At 35.6% G+C, this 24,757-nt stretch overlaps 1 protein-coding gene across 6 annotated transcripts; it reads right to left on the bottom strand.

Moving 5' to 3' along the window:
* Positions 1 to 4,216: 4,216 nt before the first annotated feature.
* On the bottom strand, positions 4,217 to 24,469 carry LOC110694880 (protein ALWAYS EARLY 3-like). Of its 6 annotated transcripts, none has more exons than XM_021872054.1 (21): positions 24,164 to 24,469; positions 23,403 to 23,534; positions 23,029 to 23,127; positions 22,829 to 22,891; positions 21,407 to 21,484; positions 20,496 to 20,676; positions 19,832 to 20,097; positions 19,381 to 19,750; positions 18,713 to 18,790; positions 18,179 to 18,438; positions 17,994 to 18,050; positions 16,266 to 16,278; positions 15,970 to 16,184; positions 15,704 to 15,882; positions 13,509 to 13,791; positions 11,883 to 12,122; positions 11,548 to 11,706; positions 9,148 to 9,276; positions 8,729 to 8,947; positions 7,731 to 8,015; positions 4,217 to 4,579 (listed from the first exon to the last, which is right to left on the bottom strand). In XM_021872054.1, exons 2-21 carry the CDS (start codon positions 23,505 to 23,507, stop codon positions 4,415 to 4,417), a joined length of 3,444 nt encoding a protein of 1,147 aa, XP_021727746.1. In that variant the 5' UTR covers positions 23,508 to 23,534; positions 24,164 to 24,469; the 3' UTR covers positions 4,217 to 4,414. The 6 variants fall into 6 exon arrangements, with proteins under 6 accessions (XP_021727746.1, XP_021727747.1, XP_021727744.1 ...); XM_021872055.1 differs by having other exon boundaries at positions 17,994 to 18,047; positions 24,164 to 24,468; XM_021872052.1 differs by having other exon boundaries at positions 15,970 to 16,278.
* Between the last annotated feature and the right edge of the window lie 288 nt (positions 24,470 to 24,757).

Raw genomic sequence — 24,757 nt, 5'->3', positions numbered from 1 at the left:
GATTGGCAGAGGAAGTTGACTAAGAAGGGTTCTTCTTTGCGGCCTTAGCAGCCGGAGTTTTATTCAGCTCATCTCCAGTCTTTTGATAAGTTTGGAGATGGAGCGAGGAAAGATCAAAAATTTACCAGCCGAAAAAAACCCTTGGAAGAAATTGAAAGAAAATAAGACAGGTCAGGCGGTCTTACCCCGCCTTTTTTGGCCTCTTTGGCTTCAACGTCTGCTTTTTTGGCAAGCAGCTGCTTCTTGCGCAGTTGCGCAGCAGATTTGGCCAGGGTCTTCTCCGGGTCTACCATTCTCAAGGCGTCGGCTGCGAGGGGAAAACGGGAAGTTAGTCAAAACAATAAAAAGTTGAAGTACAAAAACAAAGACGACAAAATTTCCGGATGCAAAGTGGATCTACCCTTGGGAAACATGGTGCTTAACCCATAGGCGAACATGAATCTTTCATCCTTGAAAAAGTCCGGATGGGGGATCCTGTTCTTTGGCACAATAATCAGAGTCCCATCCCCGAAGGGCTCAGTTGTGGTCTCGAAAAAACCCAAGTCCATTATTTGCTCCCAAGCTCTAGAAGAGAGTTCAGGAAGGGCGCATTTTCTGCCTAGGAGAGCCAGTTCTTTATTATACCGGCGCAGAGTCTTGTTGTGTTTTAGTGTGGGGGAGGAAATCAAATAAAACTTCTCTTTCCACCCGGTCCATTTGAACACCTTGTCCAAGGTCATCTAGTATTGGGGCAGGGTGGTAAGAGTATACCATGCCCCATGACCACCTGGGGCTTTGCTCAGGTAATGCATATGAGCGAAGGAAGAAAAGATGTGGTCTATATTCTGGAACTCGCAGGCGGCAATATAACTCAATATATTCACCCACGAGTTTGGAGTGAGCTGCCAGACGCCCAGATCGTATCCATTGAGGATTTTCCTTATTCTTGTATGGAGGGGGAACCGGAGACCAGCTTCTATTACCGCCTTGAAGCAAACAAAGTAGTTGTCTGCACTTTCAATGTCATCCCCCCAGGCCATAACAGCATCCCCAGGCGGAACAATAATATCCTACCCCTTCCCAAAGGGGTGTTTTTCCTTGAAGGCTTTGAAGCCGCTCTTCAACAAATCTATATCACTCGGAAGCATCCTTATCTTCTTCGGGTCAGGGTAAGCAAAGGTCTTAGCTGGCTGCTGGTAGTCAGCCGCGAAATTATCTTGTTCAGAGACAGAAGCCTTTTACCCTAATCTCTCGGCGGCCTCCTCGTCGCCTGAATCCTCTTCCGCCTCTTGAGAGGAGACGGCTTCCTCACCGTCTGACTCCCTCACGTTACTTTGGGAAGAAGGGACACCATCTAAAGAACCATCCTGCTCATCTGGACCATCGTAGTCCTCGTCACGAATAACCTCATCTGCGGGCACTTCCCTAGCGTGCCGTTGTCTGGGCTTAATAGTCGTTTGTTTCACTCTGGCCATTGTGTCCTGCACAGACACAGAGAGGGAGGAATTCGGGGATGAGCAAAGAAGTTCTGACTAGTCAGAAAAGGCACCCCCGATTCTAGATTAAGCCGTAACAGGAGACCGGCTGAATATCCTAGGCAGTGCCGAGTGTGTGGATGGAGAGTCCATTTTTATTTTCGAAGAAGGTATACAGACGGAAAAGAGAATGTATACAGACGGAAATGAAGAAAAAGCAGAAAGAGGGTACAGGCGATTACCTTACTTTAAGCTCTGAAAATCTGAATACTGCTACAGACGAGTGACCGGGTGCTGTCAGGTACGCACACGGGAGTCTTGAAAAATCTGACGCAGATGGAATCAGAGTATCTCTCTCTAAGAATCTCTCTTTCTCTCTCTAGAAAGTCAAAATGATTGAAATAGTGAGAGGAGGAAGGGGCGTAAAACCTTATTTATAGAGGGGTGAAACGGGGGCATCCCCGTCACACCCCGAATTTATTACTGGCCGTATTTACTGTTCACCTCTCACGGGGGAACACATGTCACAGGCGCCACGTGGCCTGCCACGTGACCCCTGTGAGGGGCAAATGTTTTAGGTAAAAATACCCTAGACACATGGACCAATGAGAGAGCTCAACGTGTCAAGGGCTGGTAGGTCATCAAGGATCACTCACTAGCTGACACGTGGATATCTCATATATTCATCAGAATTGCGACCTTCAAGAGCCCACTTCCCAAGACTCTGCCCTTTGCAGCGCAGCCCATCAGACCTAAGTTAGAGTGACCTAGGGAGGGTTACATTTCCCAACGACCCTATATATTGGGAGATATTCCCCCATTTTGGGGACATCTACAATCATTTATTACACCCATATTCTCTCTCATCAGAGAACACTTGATCTCGAAATCCGAGAAGATACTCACCTAATTTTTCGCCCTTTTATTCCTTTTCAAGTTACTAACTTGACTGTCGGAGGGCGGAGCTCCAATAACCGGAGTCTACGTAACTCTCCCGAGGGACAAAAACACCCAAAACAGGTGTCATAAATGATTGGATGTCCCCAAAAATGGGGGATATCTCTCTATTTATAGGATCATTAGGAGAAGTGTCCTCTCTTAGGTCATTTGACCTAGGTTTGGTGGACTGCGACGTTTTGTGGCGTTTCTTGGGAATTGGGCCCTGAAGGCCGCAATTCTAGGAAGAATCTGAGGCTGACACGTGTCAGCTGGCTATTGGCCCAAATGGACCTGCCTCGGTTGGACATGTGGCCCTCTCTAATTGGTCCACATGAATAGGGTATTTTAACCCAAAACAAGAAATTATACCAATACCCTACACATTTAACAAAACAGAGCATACAACAAATTAAATCGAAATAAATACATCCTGACTTAGGATTGCACCTCAAATGGTATAATTCTCCCAAAGATCGAACCTTGCTGACAATTGCATCCTCTTCGAATCAAATTCGTCTGCAAATTCACCCAACTTACTCGTCAACAATATTACCCATATTTCCCTCAATGTGTCGCAAACCTCTCAATAAACCCTAGATTAATTGCGACTAAAAAATCCTTGATAATTACCTAAATTTTCAAGATTTTGGACCCAATAATTTTAGGGATATTGGATTTTGCAATGGGAGTGAAGAGTTCGAATGAAGATGATTAAGTTCAAAGGGTTTAATCAGCCACTTTGACAAGACATAGTTAGTTGGCTAAAATAAAATTTGGGTATTTCAATCAATTCATCTTTTCCCTCCCTTTTAAACATAAACCATGGTTAGTCTTCCTTAAAATGCTTAACTCAAGTTACCATTGAATTGGTTAGTGTTTAACGTTGAGAAAAGAAGGAAGCTCAAGTGTACCATTGAGAATTTTAAATAATGAAAAAAAAGTCTAACATCTCCGTTATTCTGGAACGGAGAGGGTAATATGTGTAACATTTTATTCAAGTGTTGTTCGTATAAAACATATATACCATTGTACTTGTTTTTAACTAGTCCTAGTAAGCTTGAAGTGATTTTTATTTTATTTTTGTAAGCGCATGCCACTGTCCTCTGTTTTGAAGACAGTGCAAGCCACTATTCTAAATTCCTTAGAGCAAGTTTAGCCCCAAGCCTTAGGACTTGAATGTGACATCATTTTTGGTGGTCCCCATTGAAAATAATGTCATCAAACTCTTGTTAAGACTCACTATGACTTACACAAATTTATCACTTTAGCCTTAAGACTTAAATATTTGACATATTATATGTAAAAAAATAAATAAATAAATAAATAATAAATAAAAAAAAAAAAAAAAAAAAAGAGAGATAATAAAAATCAAAGTGAAGTGGGTGAAGTGAGTCCCAATCTCAAGTCTTAATTTAAATCTTGAAATTTCAAGACTTAACTTGAAACTTGCTTGAGATTTTTGAAGAAAAATGGGAAAAATCTTAAATATAAATCTTAACTTAAAATGATGATGTCACCCAAGTCTTAAGACTTAGGGCTAAACTTGCTCTTAGTAGCAGTTATACTTAATAAAACTGCTTTCTACAGTAGTGGTTGGCTATCTCAAGTAGCACATTCGCCTTGCAAAATTTACAAAAAAAATAAAATTGAATATCTTTTCTTTCCTTGTACCACGTAAGAATTCGTCGTCCAATTGTAAAGGTACGTAACACTGGAATGCTCTTTTTTTTTTCTCCCTTGTAATCTAGTACGGAGTATAAATCATAACTTTGTGCAGGAATCCAACAGAAACAGATTCTTTAGTTATCATTTCCAATTTGAAATTAAGTGCTGAATTGCAAATGAATATATATATTGAATCAAATATGAATTCATGATTCATATACAACCTTTAATTACGATAAATTGACAACATTCAAAGGGGCTTTGGCTTGGACAGCAGCAACCACCCCAAAGATTTATAAATTTACATCTACAGATTATAAATTTACACCAGATACAGAGCTTGAAGTAGATTTATTCTATGTAGGAACAAGTGCCAGTATCTGGCTCCGAATGATTCCCATACATTTCTGTATCTCTGCATATATTGGGATGTTCTGTGAACAGCATGGCTGTAAGGTTGTGACGGCCAGGTCTAAGATTTGGGCAACCTCAGCTGGCGGGAATTGACGCTCAGTACATTTCTGCATTTCACAACTGAAATCTTTAAATAATGTTTCACAACTAAATTGTGCAATCATAAATATACAAAAGCAGAGAAGTATCACTGCAAAAATGCTACTGACATAGTGACATGAACTAATTTAAGAAAGGCAGATGAAGATCATACTATTTTTGTTATGAAAAAGAATTTAACATATTTTGCTGGAATAGGTGTAAAGGCAAGACAAAATCCTTAATCATTGGAACAACTCCTTATTGTTATCCTTTTTTTTTGGTGTTTAGAGAGCCACAAGGGCGGGGGTGAGATTCGATCCCGGGTTCTCCTGGGACCGGGTGGAAAGCTCTAACCACTTGAGTTATCTGTGACTCTCTTATTGTTATCAGATATTGTAACGAATGCTCTGTATAATTACACAAGGAGGGGAAAATAAAGAGATTTCCAATGACGAACTGTTCTGGATTGGCAAATTGTTTCCCGATTTAATCTTTTTTTGAAAGAACCCGATTTAATATCTGATTTAGTTTATATTACGCAAATCAGGAGAAAAAAAAAATATATATATACATGTACTTGGATTGCTTATTCTCTATGTGCAGTGAAAATTTGCTTGATAACTAGCAGCTATATATCCCCTAACCAAGTCCCCATACAACCAGCAACAGCTGTTTCTTAGGATCAACCAAACTCAAATTTGACAGCTCAGTTAAAAGCAAAGCAACAGCTGCAATGCTGCATGTTCTTGCGTGACTTCAAAGGGACAACATCTTAGCATTTACCAACTAAGCATTTAAGCATCCACAAACATTTTAAAAAATAAATGGTACATAAACATAGTACACCTATTAGTAAATTTGTCCTTAAATGATCAAAAGTTACCCTAAAATAAATAAAAACTACCTCAATATAAAGAAAAGTTACCATGATATATAGTAGTATAAAAGTTATCATCCTTTATTGAGAAAGTTACTCTTTTTAATGAGAAAATCAATTCTCATTGAATGAAAGAAATTATATTAGCCTTCTAAAATTTATCTCGTATGCCTATTTAAAATTCAGATCAAGTTTAAAGTTACACAAAAAAATGAAAAACGTTAGAAGTTATTTCAAATTGGTAAAAGTTATACAAAAACTATTCTATGTTACACTATAATCATTGTAAACTGAGTGTACACAAAAGCTTTTGTTATACATCACTCGTGGCATAAGCAATGGCTTTCCACTTAGTTAATATTGTTTTAGGCAAGGACATCAAACAACTTCACTTTAGGAGGCAACTAACTAGCCAATGACGCTCCTACTTGAAAATAGCAACCCCAACTTTGAAGATTGGAATCTTTGTCACAATATTCAAAACATTACCAAGCAGCAAATGCGCATCAAATATTCCTCTCGCAAGTACTTTCCAGTGAAGTTTCTCATTTAATTGAAAAAATGGGCAAGTGGTTTTTGTGAAGGCTGGTCCATTGAGTGTTGGATTCAAATGAATCTTGAAGTAAGACCAAAATAAGGTTGTATTCGCTTCACTTAGATAGGCTAATAGGGTGATCTGATTTAAATTTAGTTTCACTTCAACTAATATAAGGGGAAATTCTATAACGCTGCCATAAGACTCTTGTTGCTTTATGCTATAGAAATGTTGGACTTCTAAGAAGAAGCACATTAGAAAAAATGGAGGTTATGAAACGTACATGTTAGGATGGATCTGCGGGAACACTCTAAGAGATAGAATTAAATAAATTTATTAGCAAGAAAGTGGGTGTTACATGCATTAAACTAAGGGAAAATCGCATGCGTTGATTCGAGCATATAAGACAGAAACCTGAATTTTTTATCAATAGGCTCGACCTTAGAATTTCTAAATTTTAATCTACCCTTTGAGGTTGAATGTGATGCTAGTGGAGTTGGAGTTTAGGCTACACTTGTTTAAGGAGGGAGGTCAGTTGCTTATTTTAGTGAGAAACTTAGTGGAACAAGAATGAAATACAGTACCTATGACAAGTAGTTTTATGCAATTGTGAGGGCTCTTGATCATTGGTCACATTACTTGAAGCGTAAACATTTTTTGTACATTCTGATCATATATCTCTCAAGTACATCATAGTTCTCATAAGATCAATGTAAGGCATGCCAAATGGGTTGAGTTTCTCCAATCCTTTGCTTTCTCTTCTAAATACAACAAAGGAAAGAACAATGTTGTAGCCGATGCTCTTTCTAGGAGGCATTGTTTGATCACAATTCTTGATGCGAAGTTTTGGGGTTTGACTTGCTCAAAGAATTGTAAGATGATGATGAGGATTTTGGTGTGTTGGTGAAGAAGTGTGAGGATGGGATCAATGGTTCCTTTATGAAGCAAGAATATTTCGTTTTCAAAGGAAACAATCTTTGTGTTTCCAAATGTTCTCATTGAAAGTTACTTGCGAAAGAAGCTCATTAAGGGACACTTCGGAGTTGCCAAATCGTATGATAACCTTCATGAACATTTTTATTGACCTAAAATGTTTGGTGATGTGCAAGATGTAACAGTTCGTTGTGGGGCTTGTCATCCGGCATAAAGTTAATTCCACAAGGGACTCAACTCTCCTCTTTCGGTTACTACCCACCCATAGGACGATCTTAGTATGGATTTTGTGGTTGCTCTCCCTTGTACTCCAAGGCAAAATGATTCTGGGTTTGTTGTAGTGAATCGTCTTAGCAAGATGGCTCTATCATTCACTGTCACAAAACCAATGATGTTTCTCATGTAAAGCTCCATGGTATTCCAAAGAGCATTATGTTAGATCGTGATCCTAAGTTTTTCAGCTAGTTTTGGAAGACTTTGTGGAAGTTGGTGAGGACCAAGCTCTTATTAGCACTTCTAATAACCCTCCAATTGACTAATCATACCATGTCCACCATTCTCCAAGCTATCATTATCAAGCACATGTCAACCGTTCTCCGGAATTTGATGAGCAAAAAATTACCCTTAGGCCACCTAGCTCTATGTGCACCCAAGTACATATAAAAAGTTCTCAGTTACCTAAGAGATTGTTGGTTTGTTTTGGTCAACTAGATAGCTTCATATTAGCTGGACTACTCTCATACTTTCAGCAGGGATGTATATGCATTTAATGAAAATACATGACATTATAGGGCCAAATGAAACCAATGGAAAAACAACTCTTAAGGCTTACTTGAATCATCAGCAGTGTGGCAACACAGTTTGCAATGAGCTCTGACGGAATATGTGCCTCACGTGGAGCAACTGCTCCATTTGACCTGGAATCATGTGCTTGCTCAGAAGCCGCCACGTTTAAATTGCATGAACTTAGCTGATTCTGACGGGATAACCTTCCAGTGAGCTGAGAGGCCTGTACCGACATGCCAGAATCGTCAACCATAAGCTGATTATTGACAAAGACTACTACCTCTTCAATCTTTTGAATGGTATCCACTGCTACATCAAGTGATGAAACGGCCTGAAACAGATGTGGTAAAGGGCTACAATCAAAAATCAGCAAAAACGTGCACAGTTCAAGTGGGGGGAGCTGCCAAAGAGTCGGAGGCATTTAGGAACCCTGCAATAGGGCCGTTTGACACCAATAATTGATCACATGCACATTGCAATGCAGCTAATCAGTCTAGTTATTTAATTTGCATCAATCTCCACTACAACTATGGGGCTTCTAAGGTAAACAAATAACTTACAGTTCTGTTTATACTTGTAGTAACTTCTCTGATTTACATCAACAGTGAACAAAATTTAAACGAATGTGTTCTACATGATTAAAGTAAGTGGACCTATCTCACAAAAAAATTTGTACAAAAGGAGGAAATTAAAAGAAGAATAATGCTGTAGAAACACTGGATGTCTAACAAAAACGAGTCCATGGAAAATCAGACAAGATAAGGGCAACTACGGAGCAGGGAAACTATTCACAAAACCTAGCTAGGAAGCCATTCCAAACAACCCTGTCACTACTTTCCTCTCAGTTCATGTTGTCAAACACACCAACAACCAATGATACCAGTAATCTCGCTTCTAAAGCTAATAGCAAACCTGTAAGATGTTGAAATGGAAGGAGGACACAAACCTACTTCATATCTACCAACTCAAATAAATCAAACTACAGGAAGGTACCTATACTGAGTTACCTACACTACAATGTACCCAAGAACCTGCCATTTTTACCTTGAGTGCTGCATCTACCATTTTTCGGGCTTTGATTCTTGAAGTATCAACTATTTCACATACATGTGAGCCTGTCCTTTGAGAATCACATGGCAAGCAATTTAACGAACTTACAAAGCTACCATGATCATCCAAATTTGACTTTGTCTTCTGCCAAGGAACCAGAGAGTTCCCTTGGTAAGTATTTCTTTGTCTCAAGCATGTCAAAGCTGAGGAAACCTACACATAAACAGACCAATGAGAAATGCTCGTATAATAAATAATGAGATATTATTTTAATCATTATAAAATTCCTATATTTTATTATTAAAGGTGCACAAAATTAAATATAAGCTCACTCAAATATATTATAAAATTGAAGCACAAGACTCAGTCACAACTCACAAATAGCGCTCTACCTAATAAAAAGAAAGAAATACCTGATCTAACACTTCATTTAACTGCACCAGCACAGCTGCATATTGCTTCTTGAAAGGCTCCAAATCTTTGAAGGAATGATCTTCATAAACATCATCATTCATTCGTTTTAGTTCAGTTACCAAGGCATTCTGCAAGAAAATTATTGCATTGCAAATCAAATTCATTGTACTTGGTGAATGATACAGGATTTTTAACATTATACAATCATAAGATAAACATCCAAACATTCATCAACAAATGAAATTAAGAAAAAGAAAACAATATAATCAACTAGAGGATTAAAACCTAAATTTAAATATGTCTTACTTAGACTCTACATTTGAATTAAAATATCCAAGTACCAATATTGCCAAGGGAATTGGATTATGGCAATTAGACACTTCTGATTAGAAAGCTTGTTATCTATATTTATCTCGCACTGTTAACTATGTCAATCAAAACACAGAGAATTGACAAACTGAAGTCAAATTAATTGCGGGAAAAAGCTGTCCATTTACCATAGTTAGATATTTTTGTATAGATAGTCACAATCAATAACACATAGTTTAGACTAATGGCTACCAAATGAAGACGGCACAATATCCACAAATTGATTAACACATCTTTATAATGGTGTATAGAGAATAAGAATACAATTGACAGTGCAACCAAAAGAGGGTAAAGTTAGACCGACACCAATTGTCAGAGGAAGTTCTTTTAAAAAATCAAAGAATAAGAACCTCTTCATATATTTACTGTCATCGTAACTTATTAAAGCACAGGTATACAAGAGTATTGCAAAGCAATCTAAAAGATGCAATTGGCAAAGGGGTGTCAATCGGGTTTTCGGTTCAGTTTTGGGTTCGGTTTATCGGTTTTCAATTTGAACGGGTCGTTTTTAACAGATTGGAATTATTAACAGGTCAGTTCGGGTCGATTTTAAATAATTTCGGGTTCGTTCGGTTTGATTTATTTTTATTACAGTTTCTTTTCGGGTTGGATTCTACTCGGGTCGGGGTATAATTGGTTCGGGTCATAATCGGTTCGGGTTAATTCGGTCGGTTTAAAAACTGGGTTTGTCTGTTTAAAGCGGGTTTTGGGTCAACACATATCGTGTCCTAATCGGGTCAGGTTGTAGTCGGTTCGAGTTATAATCGGTTCGAGTTGAACTCAGTCGGTTTGACAACTAGTTTTGCTATTTTTAAACGGGTTTCGTTAACATATATCGTCTAGTATATCCTCAATATTCTTTAATTAGTTATTCCAGTAGATCATACGGAGTATTAATTAGTTGTCTAACTTTATGTCCTTTTTTGTATAATGATTTTAAGGATCAAATAATAATAACAAATCTAGAGTTAGCTTTTGATTTAGATTTTTAATTTTTTTAATACAATATAGTGTTCCATAAGCCATTACTCGTTAGAGGACGATAATAGTGTAGGCTTGTAGCATAAGAGCTTCAATGACACCAAAATTCCAAACCTTTTCAATATAAATACTTTATAATTCAAGTTAAACCCTTTTGTTTTACTATTGATAAAATATACCCAAAAAAAAAGAAAAAAAAAATTCTACGATCATAATGGGTTACGGACTTACGGATTATAAACAGTTCGATTATAACCGATTACGGGTTGTAAACGGTTCGATCATAACTTATTACAAGTTATAAACGGTTCAATCCTAACCAGTTACAGGTTGTAAACAATTTGGGTTTATCGGGTTTTTGTCGGGTTTAAACGGTTTCGGTTTACAATGGGTCGGGTTGATATCGGGTTTTTGTCGGGTTTAAACGGTTTCGGTTTACAATGGGTCGGGTTGATATCGGGTTCAAAAGTACTCGATTCGGGTTGTTCTCGGTTTCGTTGTATCAGTTCGGCTTGATTTCGGGTACGGTTCATTAACGGTTCTCAAACATTCGGATCGGTTCAGTTTCAGGTTTTAAAAAATCGGGTTGGGTCGGTTTACGGTTTTAAAATTACAGGTTTTTAACGGTTCAGTTCCTTTTCGAAACAGTTCAAAACGGTTCAGATTCACCGGTTCGAGTCGGTTTTTGACAGCTCTAAATTGGCACAATCCGTAATGCGCCAAACATGTTCTTCAGTGAATAAGATCCTCAAGATAACATATATAACTTGACATCAAAACACATCATCTACTCAGCAATGTTATGCATTAAATAGTCCAGCACTATACCAATATGGAAATTAATTTAATGTGAAATAAAATTGTTGTACATCCACCAAAAACAAGTCCCTAAATACCCGGATAGATACCAAATGAAATAGTAAAAATAAAAGAGTAAAATATCAACTTTTAGAGCATTTTTTATTATTTTTTTTTCTTTTTTCGGGAGAGGATACTTTAAAGTACTTATGGAGAGATTAAATGGGTAAACAAATGATTAGGTGTATAACCTTTTTATCGAGAGCTCGGGATAGCTCTGCCAAAGCACGGATATCAGCCTCCTTTACTTGCACATGGGATAGAGCAGATTGTTGAGTCATCACTTGTTGAGGGCTCACAACATCAATTTGACCGGTCTTTTCATGCGAACTTGGAGTTCCAAAAACATCCTGACAGGGATAACTGGATAAGAGAAGCTTACAAAAAATAAAACATATGCTATAAAAGAAAAAACTAAACAAACAACTCAATTCAAGACAAGGCACTCAAGGATTCTTCATTATGAATCGAATGTCAAAACGGAACAATGACAAATAGATCTCATTTCTAGAATGAAAGGACCAACCTTTGCCTGTTTTGATGAATTACTTATTAGATAAAACGGAGCAATATTTGAGGTGCCATCAGCATTTTCCATTTTTTGACTTGGTGTCAATTTTATTATTTCTTCCTTCATCCTATCTTCAGATCTCTCGTTTGCTTTGAACTGCTTCAATGCCTCATAGAACTTATCAATAGCACCATCGTGTCGCTTAAGAGATGAAGGCATATTTTCCACCGGATTTAACGGCATGCAGTCGATATCCTGTGGAAAGACTTGTAAGATGATAGGAAATTTCATATGTATGATAAAAAAAACTCGAACAAAATATTTATGCCCATTTAATAATGACACAAACTAGAAATTGATGTTAGACAATATTTGTGAACAACTCAATAAAGTTTGTAATCTTGTTCATGTCCAAATACAGCTAGTTTTAGGCTTAGTTAAACTGGAAAAACTTTCTCAGCAGTTTAGCTTAAGATTATTGAATAGCTTACAAAAGGAATTCGAAATTTTCACAATAAAACTTATTTCATCCAATGTACGGTTAAAAAATTGGCCACCACTTTTTAATGGGAATTTTGACAAATACTTGATGTAATTCAAAGAAAACATAAGGTCTATAAATAGATGTTGATTCAAAAAAGACAATGAAAACATAGTTTATTATTAAATCTAATGATTTACGCGTTTGGTCTTGAAATGATAATGAGCATGCAAGCTAAGCTCAAGCAAGATACTCAACAACCCAAGCTCAAACAAAAACTTTAATATTCATGGGTAGCCAATTAAAAAGTTTGAATATTTATAATCCTTGTCAAGTTTCCTTAGTTGAAATCACCTAAAACTCAATTCAAGTTGGCTTTTTTGCATCCACGTAAACAATTAATAAAGTTGCAAAACAGAGATACTACCTCCGATTCTTTTTAGTTGACACGTATTCCTTTTTATTAAGTTTTTTTTTAGTTGACACGTTTCCTGTTGGGGTAAATTTTTTACCTTGCATTTACAAGCTACCCCACTTGCTTTTTCATTCTCTCTCACTCTCTCTCCCCTCCTTAATATATGTGCCTAAATCAAACGCGTCAACTAAATAGAAACGGAGGAAGTATTGTATAACTAAAATGTGTATGTGTATCTCTAGATCTCTCATTGTGTGCATGCATGCTAGGATAAATCATCTATCAGTTGGATTCAGCATCCTTTTAGCTGCTTTCTATCCAGAGTTCTTAGAACTTCTCTTTCCAAGAGCTGATTTAAGTGCCTGGCTGCAATGTCTCATGATTTTGAAGATCTGAATAATCTGATTATAAGAGATGGTTTGAATCCTTTTGAGTATTTGGAAGAGTTTGATGGGCTAAAGAAAAGCAACCCATCAAGAATGTTGTAACACAGTAATTATGTCCATAGTGTATTACTATTGATGTGTAAGAAAAGTAACCCAGAAAAAACAAGAGCTAACCGCCAGGGCAACAATAGTACGATTTAATTTTTTTTTTCTACCACCTAATTATATTATATATATTAAGTTATGGCCTTGAAAGAAGGTTCCTAGGGTTGGTTGCTTCCTTATCTAAAACATAAAAACAAGAAAATTCAGGCATCAATTCATAAGCATGTTGAAAAAAAAATACAGATCAAACATACCTTAACAAATTCAACTCCTAGTTCAGGCCTGTCAAACTGAATCCGGCATACATTATGATCAACTGTAAGCACATTTCCATTATGAACTTCTCTTGACCGCGGATGAATGGCAATAACACGCTGACCTACTGTTAAGGGGCGAGCTAAATCAGTTGGAAGTCCTTCTCTTTTTCCCATGCGCAATTCAGAATAGTGGCTCCTAACTGATTCACGATAGTAATTCAGTTTCTCCTTTTCTTCCTTCAGAAATTGTTGTGAAAATCTTCGTGGTTTTCCCAGTGAACTGCATCAAACAATACACAGAATGAACTTAAAACTTCCTGCACTCAATGCAAAATAAGCATCAAAAGGCTTAACAATCTAAAGCAAACTTGGGGAAGCTTCTCAAGTTCCAATTGAAATACACTTTGTTGGATAGTAAGACAGGACAAAAGGTATGGAAAGAGAAGAAGGGGGTGGTGAAAGATGAAAGGTGGAGTTTCATTTTCCCTCCAAATTTCTTCAATTTAGAAGAAATGGTGTTTTATACAAATAAGGAAGGGAAAATGGATCACTTCCTTTTCCCTAATCTCTTATTTAAACAAAGGGAACTCGTCTTTCACCCCCCCCACCCCCCCGCGGCCCTTCTTTTCCTTCCCTCCATTTATCCCCATATCATCGTAGCCAACCAAAGTGTTACTTCAATTATACACCTAGCTGTGTCAAATATATTCTGAAACCCCAATGTAAGATATGTTTAAAAAGTGCAATAACATAGAAATCAGATGTGAAAGAAGAATCATGAACAACAACAACAACAACAACAACAACAACAACAACTCAACAACTACTACAACAACTACAACAACAACAACAACAACTACAACAACTACAACAACAACAACAACAACAACAACAACAATAAATGATTACAATGATAATGATGATGATGATAATAATGACGACGACTTAATTTTCCTTCAATCCCAAAATTGTACAAAAAAAAAACAATAACAATAACAATAATAATAATAAATAGTCACTTTTTACATTTATTATTTGCACATATAAATTCCCATATAACCCTTTATAATATCCTTATAAGCATTTGTTAGAAACATTCTTCAAAAAGACTGAATTTGTAAGATGGGGATAATTTAATTTAACAAAGTGTAATAACTACCTTATAAAACTTTTAATTCAAAAAAAGTTACCATGAAATGAGTTTATTTACATCCTCATTTTCTCACGGTAATCAAAGCCCTGGAATGATTTTTGCTATACAAAAATAAGAAATGGATAAATATAAAAACACAAAAAAGCTAACAAACACATGCATGCTTTTATATCCCCGAATGGTTTACTTACAAAGAATACAACATAATGATGTAAAAAGGAAAAAGGTTTTCATCTGCAACTCATGCTAAAAGAATAGGTACTCTTAAAAGCTCTTGAACAAGTTATCATCCTAAACACTGTTATTAAAATATGTATACCAAGTAGAAACGATAAGCTCTTTTATGACTTAGTCCCATACTCCATTTCAATCATATGTCCTTCATTCTCTACTATATTTTAAACTTAAAAAGTTATGGGAAAACATTGATGCTTCTCTACCAGCCACTACCACTAGCAATCCAATGATTCCAATCATCTATAAAAGAACTTCCATTGGGTTTGCCTTTCTTTCATGGTCAATGAAACCAGCTTTTCAACCTTCTTTTCCATTAACTTATGTGTCAAATTGTAGATCTATGTTTTTAATGGATGTAGAAATACATTCAATGAATGTGAACAAGGAAAGGGAACATAGAGAACTTCCCAATTCAAAACTGCTGCCCCCTTTGATTTCTATTTCAACACACTTCGTGACTGCTTATAAAGTCTAAGGCATTTCAAATTGTATTTCAATTTCCAAGACTTTTGGGAAATGAAACACTAAGTTTCCATGATGGTATACATAAGGCAGAAATAATGAAAAGCAAAAAACAAACTAAAAAAACGCTATACATAATATAATAGTTGACATTTTTTTTCTATTTCTTATTTTGTCATATGCAATAGTAAAAACTTTTAACTTATGTGAAAATAAAGTTTAATTTGTGGCAAAATTGTTTCAATATAAATGCTACACATTGTTGAACCCTGGATTAACAAAGATTACCAAGAAGACATACAAATAATTAGAGATGGAAGTTGAAGGAAGTAATTAGTACCTTCTAATGACACCCCATTCAACACGAGTCAGTCTAGGTACATGGCCCAAACCCACATGATACAAATACTCCACAAACTCACTTTTAGCAAACCAAGGGTAGTCAATTGCACTGTAAAACCACTCATACACACACCATCTCCTGACACGGTGGCTAGACAAGCAATTACAAAGCCTTTCCTGTAATCATACAACGGACTAAGTCAGCAACTATGAAAGTCCAAATTATAGGCTATCTGCTAGTAGTTTTAAGGTCGATTCCTACACCTTGAGGTAAACTGTCTTATCATGGTATGACTGCCCAGATGTGTTAGATTGCTCATTAACAAAGATATCCGACCTTTGGATTTGTGCTTTGTCCACTTTACGCCTGCTTCTAGATTTGGTAGGCACATTGACCTTGCTAGTTTCAGGAGCCTGTACAGATGACACTGCTGAGTCATCTCCGTCTCTTCTTATATCAGTACTTGAAGATGAATGTTCTGAAATTTTGACCAAATGAACAAGCTGCTGTTGGGAAGCATTGTTTGAAAATTGTCGAATTTTGTTAAGAGACTTCAAACCTTTATCTGGAACCTATTAGCAAGAGCACAAGTACAGCAGCATAATAAGTAATTATTCACAAAGAAAACAAGAATTAACAACTAGGGAGAGTGGTAATAGAAGTAATAAAGAACAAGCACAATAATTAAAAGTAAATTGAAATGCCTGAAAATATAATACGGGGTACATCATAGCAATAATAACAGTAGTGGTAATACTCCGTACCATTAAATAAGAATGCTGCCTCTATAGGCTTTATTTCAAAAGATTGCTTTTTCACAAATTTCAATGCACATCTTTGACCATCAATGTCTATTAAAAACTATACAAACTTAGTATTTGAAACTTGAGATCAAGACAATTCTAAAAAGACCCTATAAGAGTACTTTATTCTAATATATCGGTAAGTTTTCATGATCAAAGCTGAAGCTCTTTGACTACAACAACTTTAGCTTCAAATTTTCTTTCAACCTACTCCGCTTGCCATTTTGAGAATGAGGCCATACATCTATACTGGCACCAGGTTATTAACTTCTTTTGATGTTTCTATAGAGATGTAGAACTAATATGATATTATTGCCAAGGAAGAAGATATCATCAGGATTTCTACAACCTTGGGCAGATACACCATGCATTGAGGGTATGCATGTGCATAGCCTAGATAGAGAAATAATTTAAATCTCATAGTTCATTATTTCAACTTGGCGGTTAAATCACAACTTACATTAAGCAAAGTGACATGTTTGACTAGCGCAATTGCTATATTTACTTACATTATCAATTTTGTTTCATTGATGCAGTTGGCACCTAGTGGGTTGTTGGAGCATCTCATATTAATGGATTATAAATTATCATAGTGCTTTTTTAAAAAAAAAAATTATAATAGTGCTCATTGCTGTTTTCTTTCTATTTTTAAAATATACTTGTAAATTCTTAAAACCTTAATTAAAATTGAAATTTTTGATATTAATTAAGTAAAAAAAATAATTAGAGTGATTTAATCTTATATCTTTTTTTGCAAGATCATGTCAAAAACTCAAAAATATACTTCATACAAAAAAATCTTATATCTATGTCGTAAATTAATTTATAGATAATTGTTTTTCAAAAAAAAATAATAAATAATAGAGAAAGAAAATATAGCTCATCTACCAGATACGTATATCAGTTTTTTAGGTCTGTTATTGACTTATAGTGCATACCGTGTATAGGAATCATGGATACGCCAGTACAACTAGCTTCCTAGTAACAAACAATTGAATAGCACTAAACTAAGAATACAAAAATAATCCCAAGTAGAATTATTTACGAGAAACCAGCAAGTGGACCAACTGAACAAATCCGTTCACACTATATGTAACAGAAAAACCTCAATTAACAGGAACTGTCAACCAAACAAGTTAAATCAAGGATGCAGAAGCTGTTCAGGATAAAAAAGAAGAGCCATATATAGTAGTCTACATGGATGTACAATCTAAAGAAATATAAATAACACCTCTGTCTGATAAAAACGTGTTAGCAAACAAGAGATAGAATCAGATAAGTATTGCTTTATCTCTTTAGGAAGGTTACAAAACAAGGACTAATAATAGGAAATTAATACGTTGAACTCTTATAAAATCATGTTGCACCTCTAGCATTTCCCAATCATCAATAATATGCTCCAAAAGTTTGTAAGACTTAAAATTAGATATCAAATTGTTCAGTCACATTACAAGAAGAATACAAGAAACGAGAGAAGTTCACACCTTTTCCTGAACAGCATTCACACCCGCATTCATTTGAACCTCTGAGGCAGCATTCTGCTAATAATAAGACATCAAAGATAATCATTGTCATGCATCTATTTATGAAACAAATTAGAGCTACAACCAAATTAATTAAGAAAAAAAAATAGACTGTAACATTTAGTGGAGCTATCAACTGATCTTACATTAAAAGCAGAAGACTTAGGTTTTCTTTTTCGCATGCCTAAATCTTTAATTTCAGCTACAGGACTTGAATCAAGGGCAGACACTTTTGCTAGTTTAGATTTTTTGGACTCAGAAACTAGAGAGTTCAGCATTGAATGATCTCCCTTCTTCTTAGATGGTGAAAATTTTGGCTTTACCCGCTGACTTGTAGGCATTGTGTCCTGTGGCCTGAATGTGTTAATATCACTTTCTTTATCTTCCTTATGTGGCACAGTTGATTCTGAGAATACATGGAAACCAAAATTTAATTACTGCTCAATAATTTGCTGAGCATTGCCTGGCATCTAAATTCTCAAGTAAAAACCAAAATAGAATGTGAGGAATCTATAAAGATCAATTTAATATTCAGTCAATCATTCTCTAATAATATGATAGATAAAGCTGTTGAAACAATAACTATGAGTTTATGCATGTGTCTGTGAAAAAGCATGAAACAAATTCAACTTCTCCTTTATAAAAAGGAAAAGAAATATCTCATATCATGATCACCATACCTGCCTCTGCTGTGGAAGATGGCATCATGAATGACAAATCAGCTAAAGCTTGCAGGGCATCTAAGGCTACACCTTCATCTACACAGAAGAATATAATAATAAGGTTTATCTTCTTCTATCCTTTCTCCCTTTTTGTTTCATTTGCAATGCAATAGAATACAAATTACGAGACTCAGAAAAGCAAAAGGTGGCAAGAAAACAGACATGCAATCAAAAGAACATGGAGCTAGAAACCCATAGAACTATAGAAGAGGGGGGAGGGGAGGTGGGGGGGAGATAAATTTATTGAAAAGGTACTAATTGAAATTACACAGACTTCAAGCCACCATACAGAAGATTAAGAACACATGATAGAGATTGTACATCCTATGACAAAAAAAAAACGGGTCTGAAAATAACACGCTCTCAGCCTCACCCTCATAACAAAAAGAAAGCTTCCTTCTCAACAACCCTCATTAATGAAGGCAAGAAAATATTAAAGCCATGACACTAATACAATAATACTAGAAGACAACTTCAGAGAATTAAGATAAAAGTTGTTATCCACATTGTGGAAACAATGATTAAATAAAAAAAAAAATTACAAAAAAAAAAAAAAAAAACCCTAATAGAACAGGAAGATGAAGTTGTCAGTAATCTTCTTCAAGAATATTATAATCCAGACATACCTTCCCCAAATAGGACCTTTTTACTCCTCTTTTTAGAGGCCTGGCCTGACGGTCGAATAAAAGTTGCATCTCTTGCTTCGGGTCCAAGTTTTAATTCAAAACTGCTAAACCTTTGTCCTCCTTCAGTACCACTGCAGGCTTCCTTTATATCATCCCCAAGATGTTCAGTATCTTCAGCTTCTACTTTTTTTCCATAAGACTTCTTTGCTTTTTGTTGAGCAGGTCTACCAGCACCTTTCCTGCCACCAGATTGAGGTTTCTCCCTGGAAAAATTATTATCGCCTTCTGTGCTTCCCAAACTTCCTTCACACCCAAAATCATCCATTTCATTTCCAACATTTTTGGCGCTGGTCATTTCTGACTCTGAACACTAAAAAAAACAAAATTTATTAAATCCTCAGATAATATTTTGATAGACTATAGCATAGTGGTGCAAGCAGGATTATGTTACCACTCCTTCACCCAAACCCCTTGGTGATTTTGAAACAGTTTCCCTTCTTTTATTTGGTGTCTGCGAAACCTGAGGGGACCCACCCCTGTGGGATGCCTCAGCCAATGTCAACGCCACTTCATGAGCAACATCATCGTCATCAGCATCTAACTTTGACTTCGGCCCCTGCCGAGCTGGAGATATATACCTTCCTATGCTATCTTTATCATATGTATATCTCACAGGTATGCGAGGCGTCCTTTTTCCAACTGCTCTAGGTTGGTTTCCTGAAATGTCTCAAGAAATCAATCAAGCAAATCATAGAAATATTACTCATTAACAATATGGAAATTAAAAGCATATTTCTCACAAATAATGTATATCACAGCCTACGTTGGATCACTAAGCAACTATTAAATATTGGATGCATCACGGCATTGTGCCCACATTGTGTAAGCTAAGTTTCAATGCAACTGCATTTTAGCTGCAAACCCTTCGCATTGCCCGCAAAAGCAGTTCAGCAACAATTATTGAGATTGTGAGTACATCTGTGTTTAAAACAATATTACAAGTGCTGGAAAAGTGAGAGAGAGAGAGAACAATCTGAGTTTAAACCAATATTACAAGTGCAGAGAGAGAGAGAGAGAAGGATCCTTGAAGCATATTTTTTTAAAATATAACTTACCACCAGAGCGTTTTTTCTTTAACAATGACAAACAACCATAACTTGAAGCATCTGCTTGAGAATGTGGTACATCTGAAAAATTCCTAGCTGTGTTGGGATGTCCTTTGCCACGGGTACGCTTATGAGATTTTCGGGGCATTCCAACACCATCATTGCTTTCTTGTTCACTATCACTTCCCTCCTGAGACCATAACAAAATTCAGAGCCTCAAGCATCAAACAATGTAATTTTTATCAATATGGGCGCAAACAGCCTAATATCTAGATTCATTAAAACAAAGATTTGACAAACTAACAATGACAGCATAGCATACCACCCCAGATCATCAGTCTAAATTGCCAGTGATAGAACCTTTTGCAGCCGACAAATTTTGCATGCCTTTCATCTTCAGTAGATGCCAATTTTAGTACAACCTTTGTTCAAGCAACTTCTAGTTGAACAGATTCTTCGTCTTAACTCCTTATTTCTACTTTTTTATCATTTTTTTCAAGCAATGTTTCAAATTGACATGTCTTGGATTTTACAAAATGATTCGTACATCACTAAGATATATTTGCTTTCCACAAACATGGCAACAGATAAAACAATCTTGTTTATAAAACCTCCAAACGAACATCAATATAAACAACAATTCAACTATTCTTTAAACTGTATGAATTTGTTTTCAAAATTGATCGTTTCATTCAAAACTAAGTTACAAAAACATAACATGTATATAACTACAAATTTTACATGTGACTGACACTAATGCAAACTAAAACCTCATGAAGAGAGAGGGAGAGAGAGAGAGAGAGAGAGAGATTTACCTCCTCCATAAAGCATCAAGAATACAAAGATAAGTAACAGAAAATCAGTAATAATAAAAGATATATAAATACATAAGTATTGGTCAGCTAGCATTTGTCACTTACCAAGACAGAATAATGATCAGTCATCATTGCTATTAATCCAACAACAGAAGCTGTTCCCTCTGGAAGAGACAAGTAAGCCTAGAAAGAGAGATAAATTGAATTTAGTCAGTCGCAAAATGTAAATAGAATTAATGCAAATTACTTTCAATTCAGCACGTACAAGAAAAGAATTGCAATAAATACAAAGGATTACAAACTGCTTATTTAAGTTCACAAGTTACAGCTCACTTAAAGAAATAAAACTACTTTTAAGTACAGATACACATGTAAATATGGAGGACAAGGGCAAATAAAATTTTCAACATATTTGTTGTAGCAAAGTCTACCTCTGTGCGGATATGGATCATCAAAACAGATAAACTACAATATGAAAGCCTACTCATAAATGAACATGTTGATTGAGATAATTCACTTGCAGAAGAAGACAAATTTGCATCTTCACTATCTTAGTGAATTCAATCCACAACTAAGACAACATCGAGTATCATGGAAAAGAAAAGCTTCAAAAAAAAAAATTAAATAAAAAAAAAGAGAGAGAGAGCTAATCATGGCAACATATCTAAGCACTTCGTTAACGAAACCTTGAGGGTCAAATTCATCAAAGGCGTGGAACATTAATATGAATGCAGGCATGTATAATTTATATCATATTCTATATTTGTAAATCTGTACTATACTACTGTAGTAACTATACGTAAAAGTGTTCCTAAGAATGTTTACGTGTTGCGTCAATTTATTTGATTTCATGTCATCTGATGACATTAAAAATTCAATGATATATGTCATATACTTCCTCCGTTTTTTATTATTGCACTATAGGGGTTGGGCACAAGTTTATTCGTAATGGTAAAAAGGATGAGAGAGAAAAGTAAAAATACAAAATTGACCATATGATTGTACACATAAACTAAACAATCAAGTTATGAAAAGTAAGGATGTATTAAGTATTGGCAGTGTGAATATAGATATGGTGCAACATTTACGAAACTTCCTTAAGAGCCAAGTGGTGCAAGTGCAATATTAAAAAAAAAACGAAGGAAGTATATAGGTTTAGTTATAAGAATTCGATCATAATATCATACATTAAAATATATTAACTAATTGTTATCCATGTTAACCCGTGGCATCGCCATTGCCCAAACTCAAATTTTATTTTGATGTATAAAATGTTAGATAAAATTTTAAGGTGAACAAAAGCACCACGTGATATGGTGCAAGCAACTTTTCATGAGCACTTTCAAAAAAGTATATATTAAATGCATGCATATCAAGATATACATACACACACACTCTAGATTACGAAATTACAATAAATGTTCTGTACAAGTGATATACAACAGTACACAGAAACTTAAATCCAAACTTAGAATGTGGATGATAACAAATTAAGCTATGCAACCAAACCAATTCTCAATTTCTCACCCTGTTCATAGTATATAGAGCCTCAACCATTTCCACAGACCGGTTACGTACAGCTGCAGCCACCTACACCAATGTCAACAGACCGTAAATCTTGAAACACACATTCATGGAGAAGCAATAATAATGTCGGGTTGTAACTGCACTTTTTATTAAGCACATAATAACAAAATGAAAAAATAAACCATACATGTTGTGCTAACCTTCTTCCAGTCTTTCCCATACTTGCGATATGCCTCATAAAAACGTTGAAGCTCTTCTTTGCTCCACTGAGCCCCTAGCATATCAGACACCTTCCGCTTCTAAACAATACAACAGCGACATTTAAAACCAAGTGGCTCCAAATAAACACAGTCAAAAAACAGCAAGTAGCACAAATAGTGAGACTCACAAGAAGTGAGTAGTGAACTATGCATCTAATATAACCATCCTTTTAAAGACAACCCTGTCCTTAAACAAAATTGTAATTTGTAAAATCTCTACGATATCAAACACCCAGCATAATGCATGGTTGCATTTATAATTGCTATGATATAGTTTGGTTTTCAAAGGCATAGGAGAAGGAATATTAGCTTACCCGTTTGTTACTTTTATTAGCAGTATCTCCATCTTTAGCAGGAGAGATCTCATTAGGATAAGAAAATCGCTTATTTACACTCCTCGACTTCCTCGTGGGAGCCATTGATTGTATAGCTGCGAATTACCGGATCTAACAGATAATAGAGCTAATAATTATTTCCACACTAAGACAAAAACACATCCAGACATATTTAAAGAACAGAAAAAGGATAAATCATGCAAAGGACATATATCCAACCCCGAAAAACGGTTGATTACAATACGGGGCCTGATCAAAGCTACTCAAATTCAAACTCAGTAAAGCGCAATTTGACATATATTCCTTTGCTCAAACCCAAATCTACAATTCCCACTTGCCAAAACAGGAGATAATGCCAATCACACAAACTGAAACACTCAACATAGACCTTGTCGATCTTCAAAGAAAAGGGTATATCCTATAGAAATTTATTTTGAGATTTTTTCAACAGACCCTAATTCAAATTAGTAGAGCAAATTCGAAATAAAGCTAAATCCATGCAATATAACAATCAAAGCAAGAGGAGAATTGAGGATTCAAAGTAAAAGCGAAAATTAAACTGAAACAATTAGTGGCTTAATACATTGGTAAAAAAAATCCAAGAATAAAACAGAAATGCAAACTAACAAAGCAGAATACTAAAGCATCTTCGGTACTGTAATCAATATAAACCAGAAATTTGATCATTTCAAAAACCCTAATCGAAGCAAAACAAAAATTGAATAGAAAAATGAACTTACCTAACCGATCAAACGCAGCAACAAGTAGAAAAAATTAAACGATCAAACAACAAAAGGAAGATTAACAGGAGAAGCTGCTGATGAAATTGGAAGATGAACAAAGAATTTGAGAGAGATTGAAGAAATTGGCAAATGATTGAAAGAATTTGAGAGTGTGAAAATGAAGATGAAGAAGAAGAAAGGATGTGAAAAATGAGGGTATGACCGCGAAAACTTAAAAACAATGGCCAGCCAATTTGTGCTTTATCTCTCTCTCGTTTCCTCTCTATGTATCCGTCTTTTCTTCCCCCTTCTTCCTGTTACCTGTGACTTGTATGTTTTTAAATTAACAAGTATATTTAAATTTTAAAATTAGGGGTGAAAGTAATTCGGATTAAAACCGAACCGAATCGAAAACCAAATTGAATTAGTAATTTGGTTTGAATTTTTTTTTAATTCGGATTGGATCAGATTGGAAAAATTAAAAAATATGAATTACGGATTGGATTCGGTTTGGGGTTTAAAAAAAACTGAAAACCGAATTACAAACCGAATTTTGACCTAATACTTTAAGCCCATTTTCTTTTTCAAAGTATCCAACCACTTTCTCCTTTC

Source organism: Chenopodium quinoa, unplaced genomic scaffold (assembly GCF_001683475.1).
Source record: "Chenopodium quinoa cultivar QQ74 unplaced genomic scaffold, ASM168347v1, whole genome shotgun sequence".
NCBI classification, from domain to species: Eukaryota; Viridiplantae; Streptophyta; class Magnoliopsida; order Caryophyllales; family Amaranthaceae; genus Chenopodium; species Chenopodium quinoa.
The sequence above is the reverse complement of the archived record's forward strand: the minus strand, read 5'-3'. Positions and strand labels throughout refer to the sequence as shown.

What these genes read in the sequence shown, in the direction of transcription:
- LOC110694880 (XM_021872052.1), bottom strand. Translation starts at nt 23,507, where the DNA reads ATGGCTCCCACGAGGAAGTCGAGGAGTGTAAATAAGCGATTTTCTTAT. An exon ending in TAAATGAAGTGTTAGATCAG is followed by an intron (nt 8,948 to 9,147) that starts GTATTTCTTTCT and finishes GTTTATGTGTAG; the next exon opens with GTTTCCTCAGCTTTGACATG. An exon ending in TGGTAGATGCAGCACTCAAG is followed by an intron (nt 8,016 to 8,728) that starts GTAAAAATGGCA and finishes CATCTGTTTCAG; the next exon opens with GCCGTTTCATCACTTGATGT.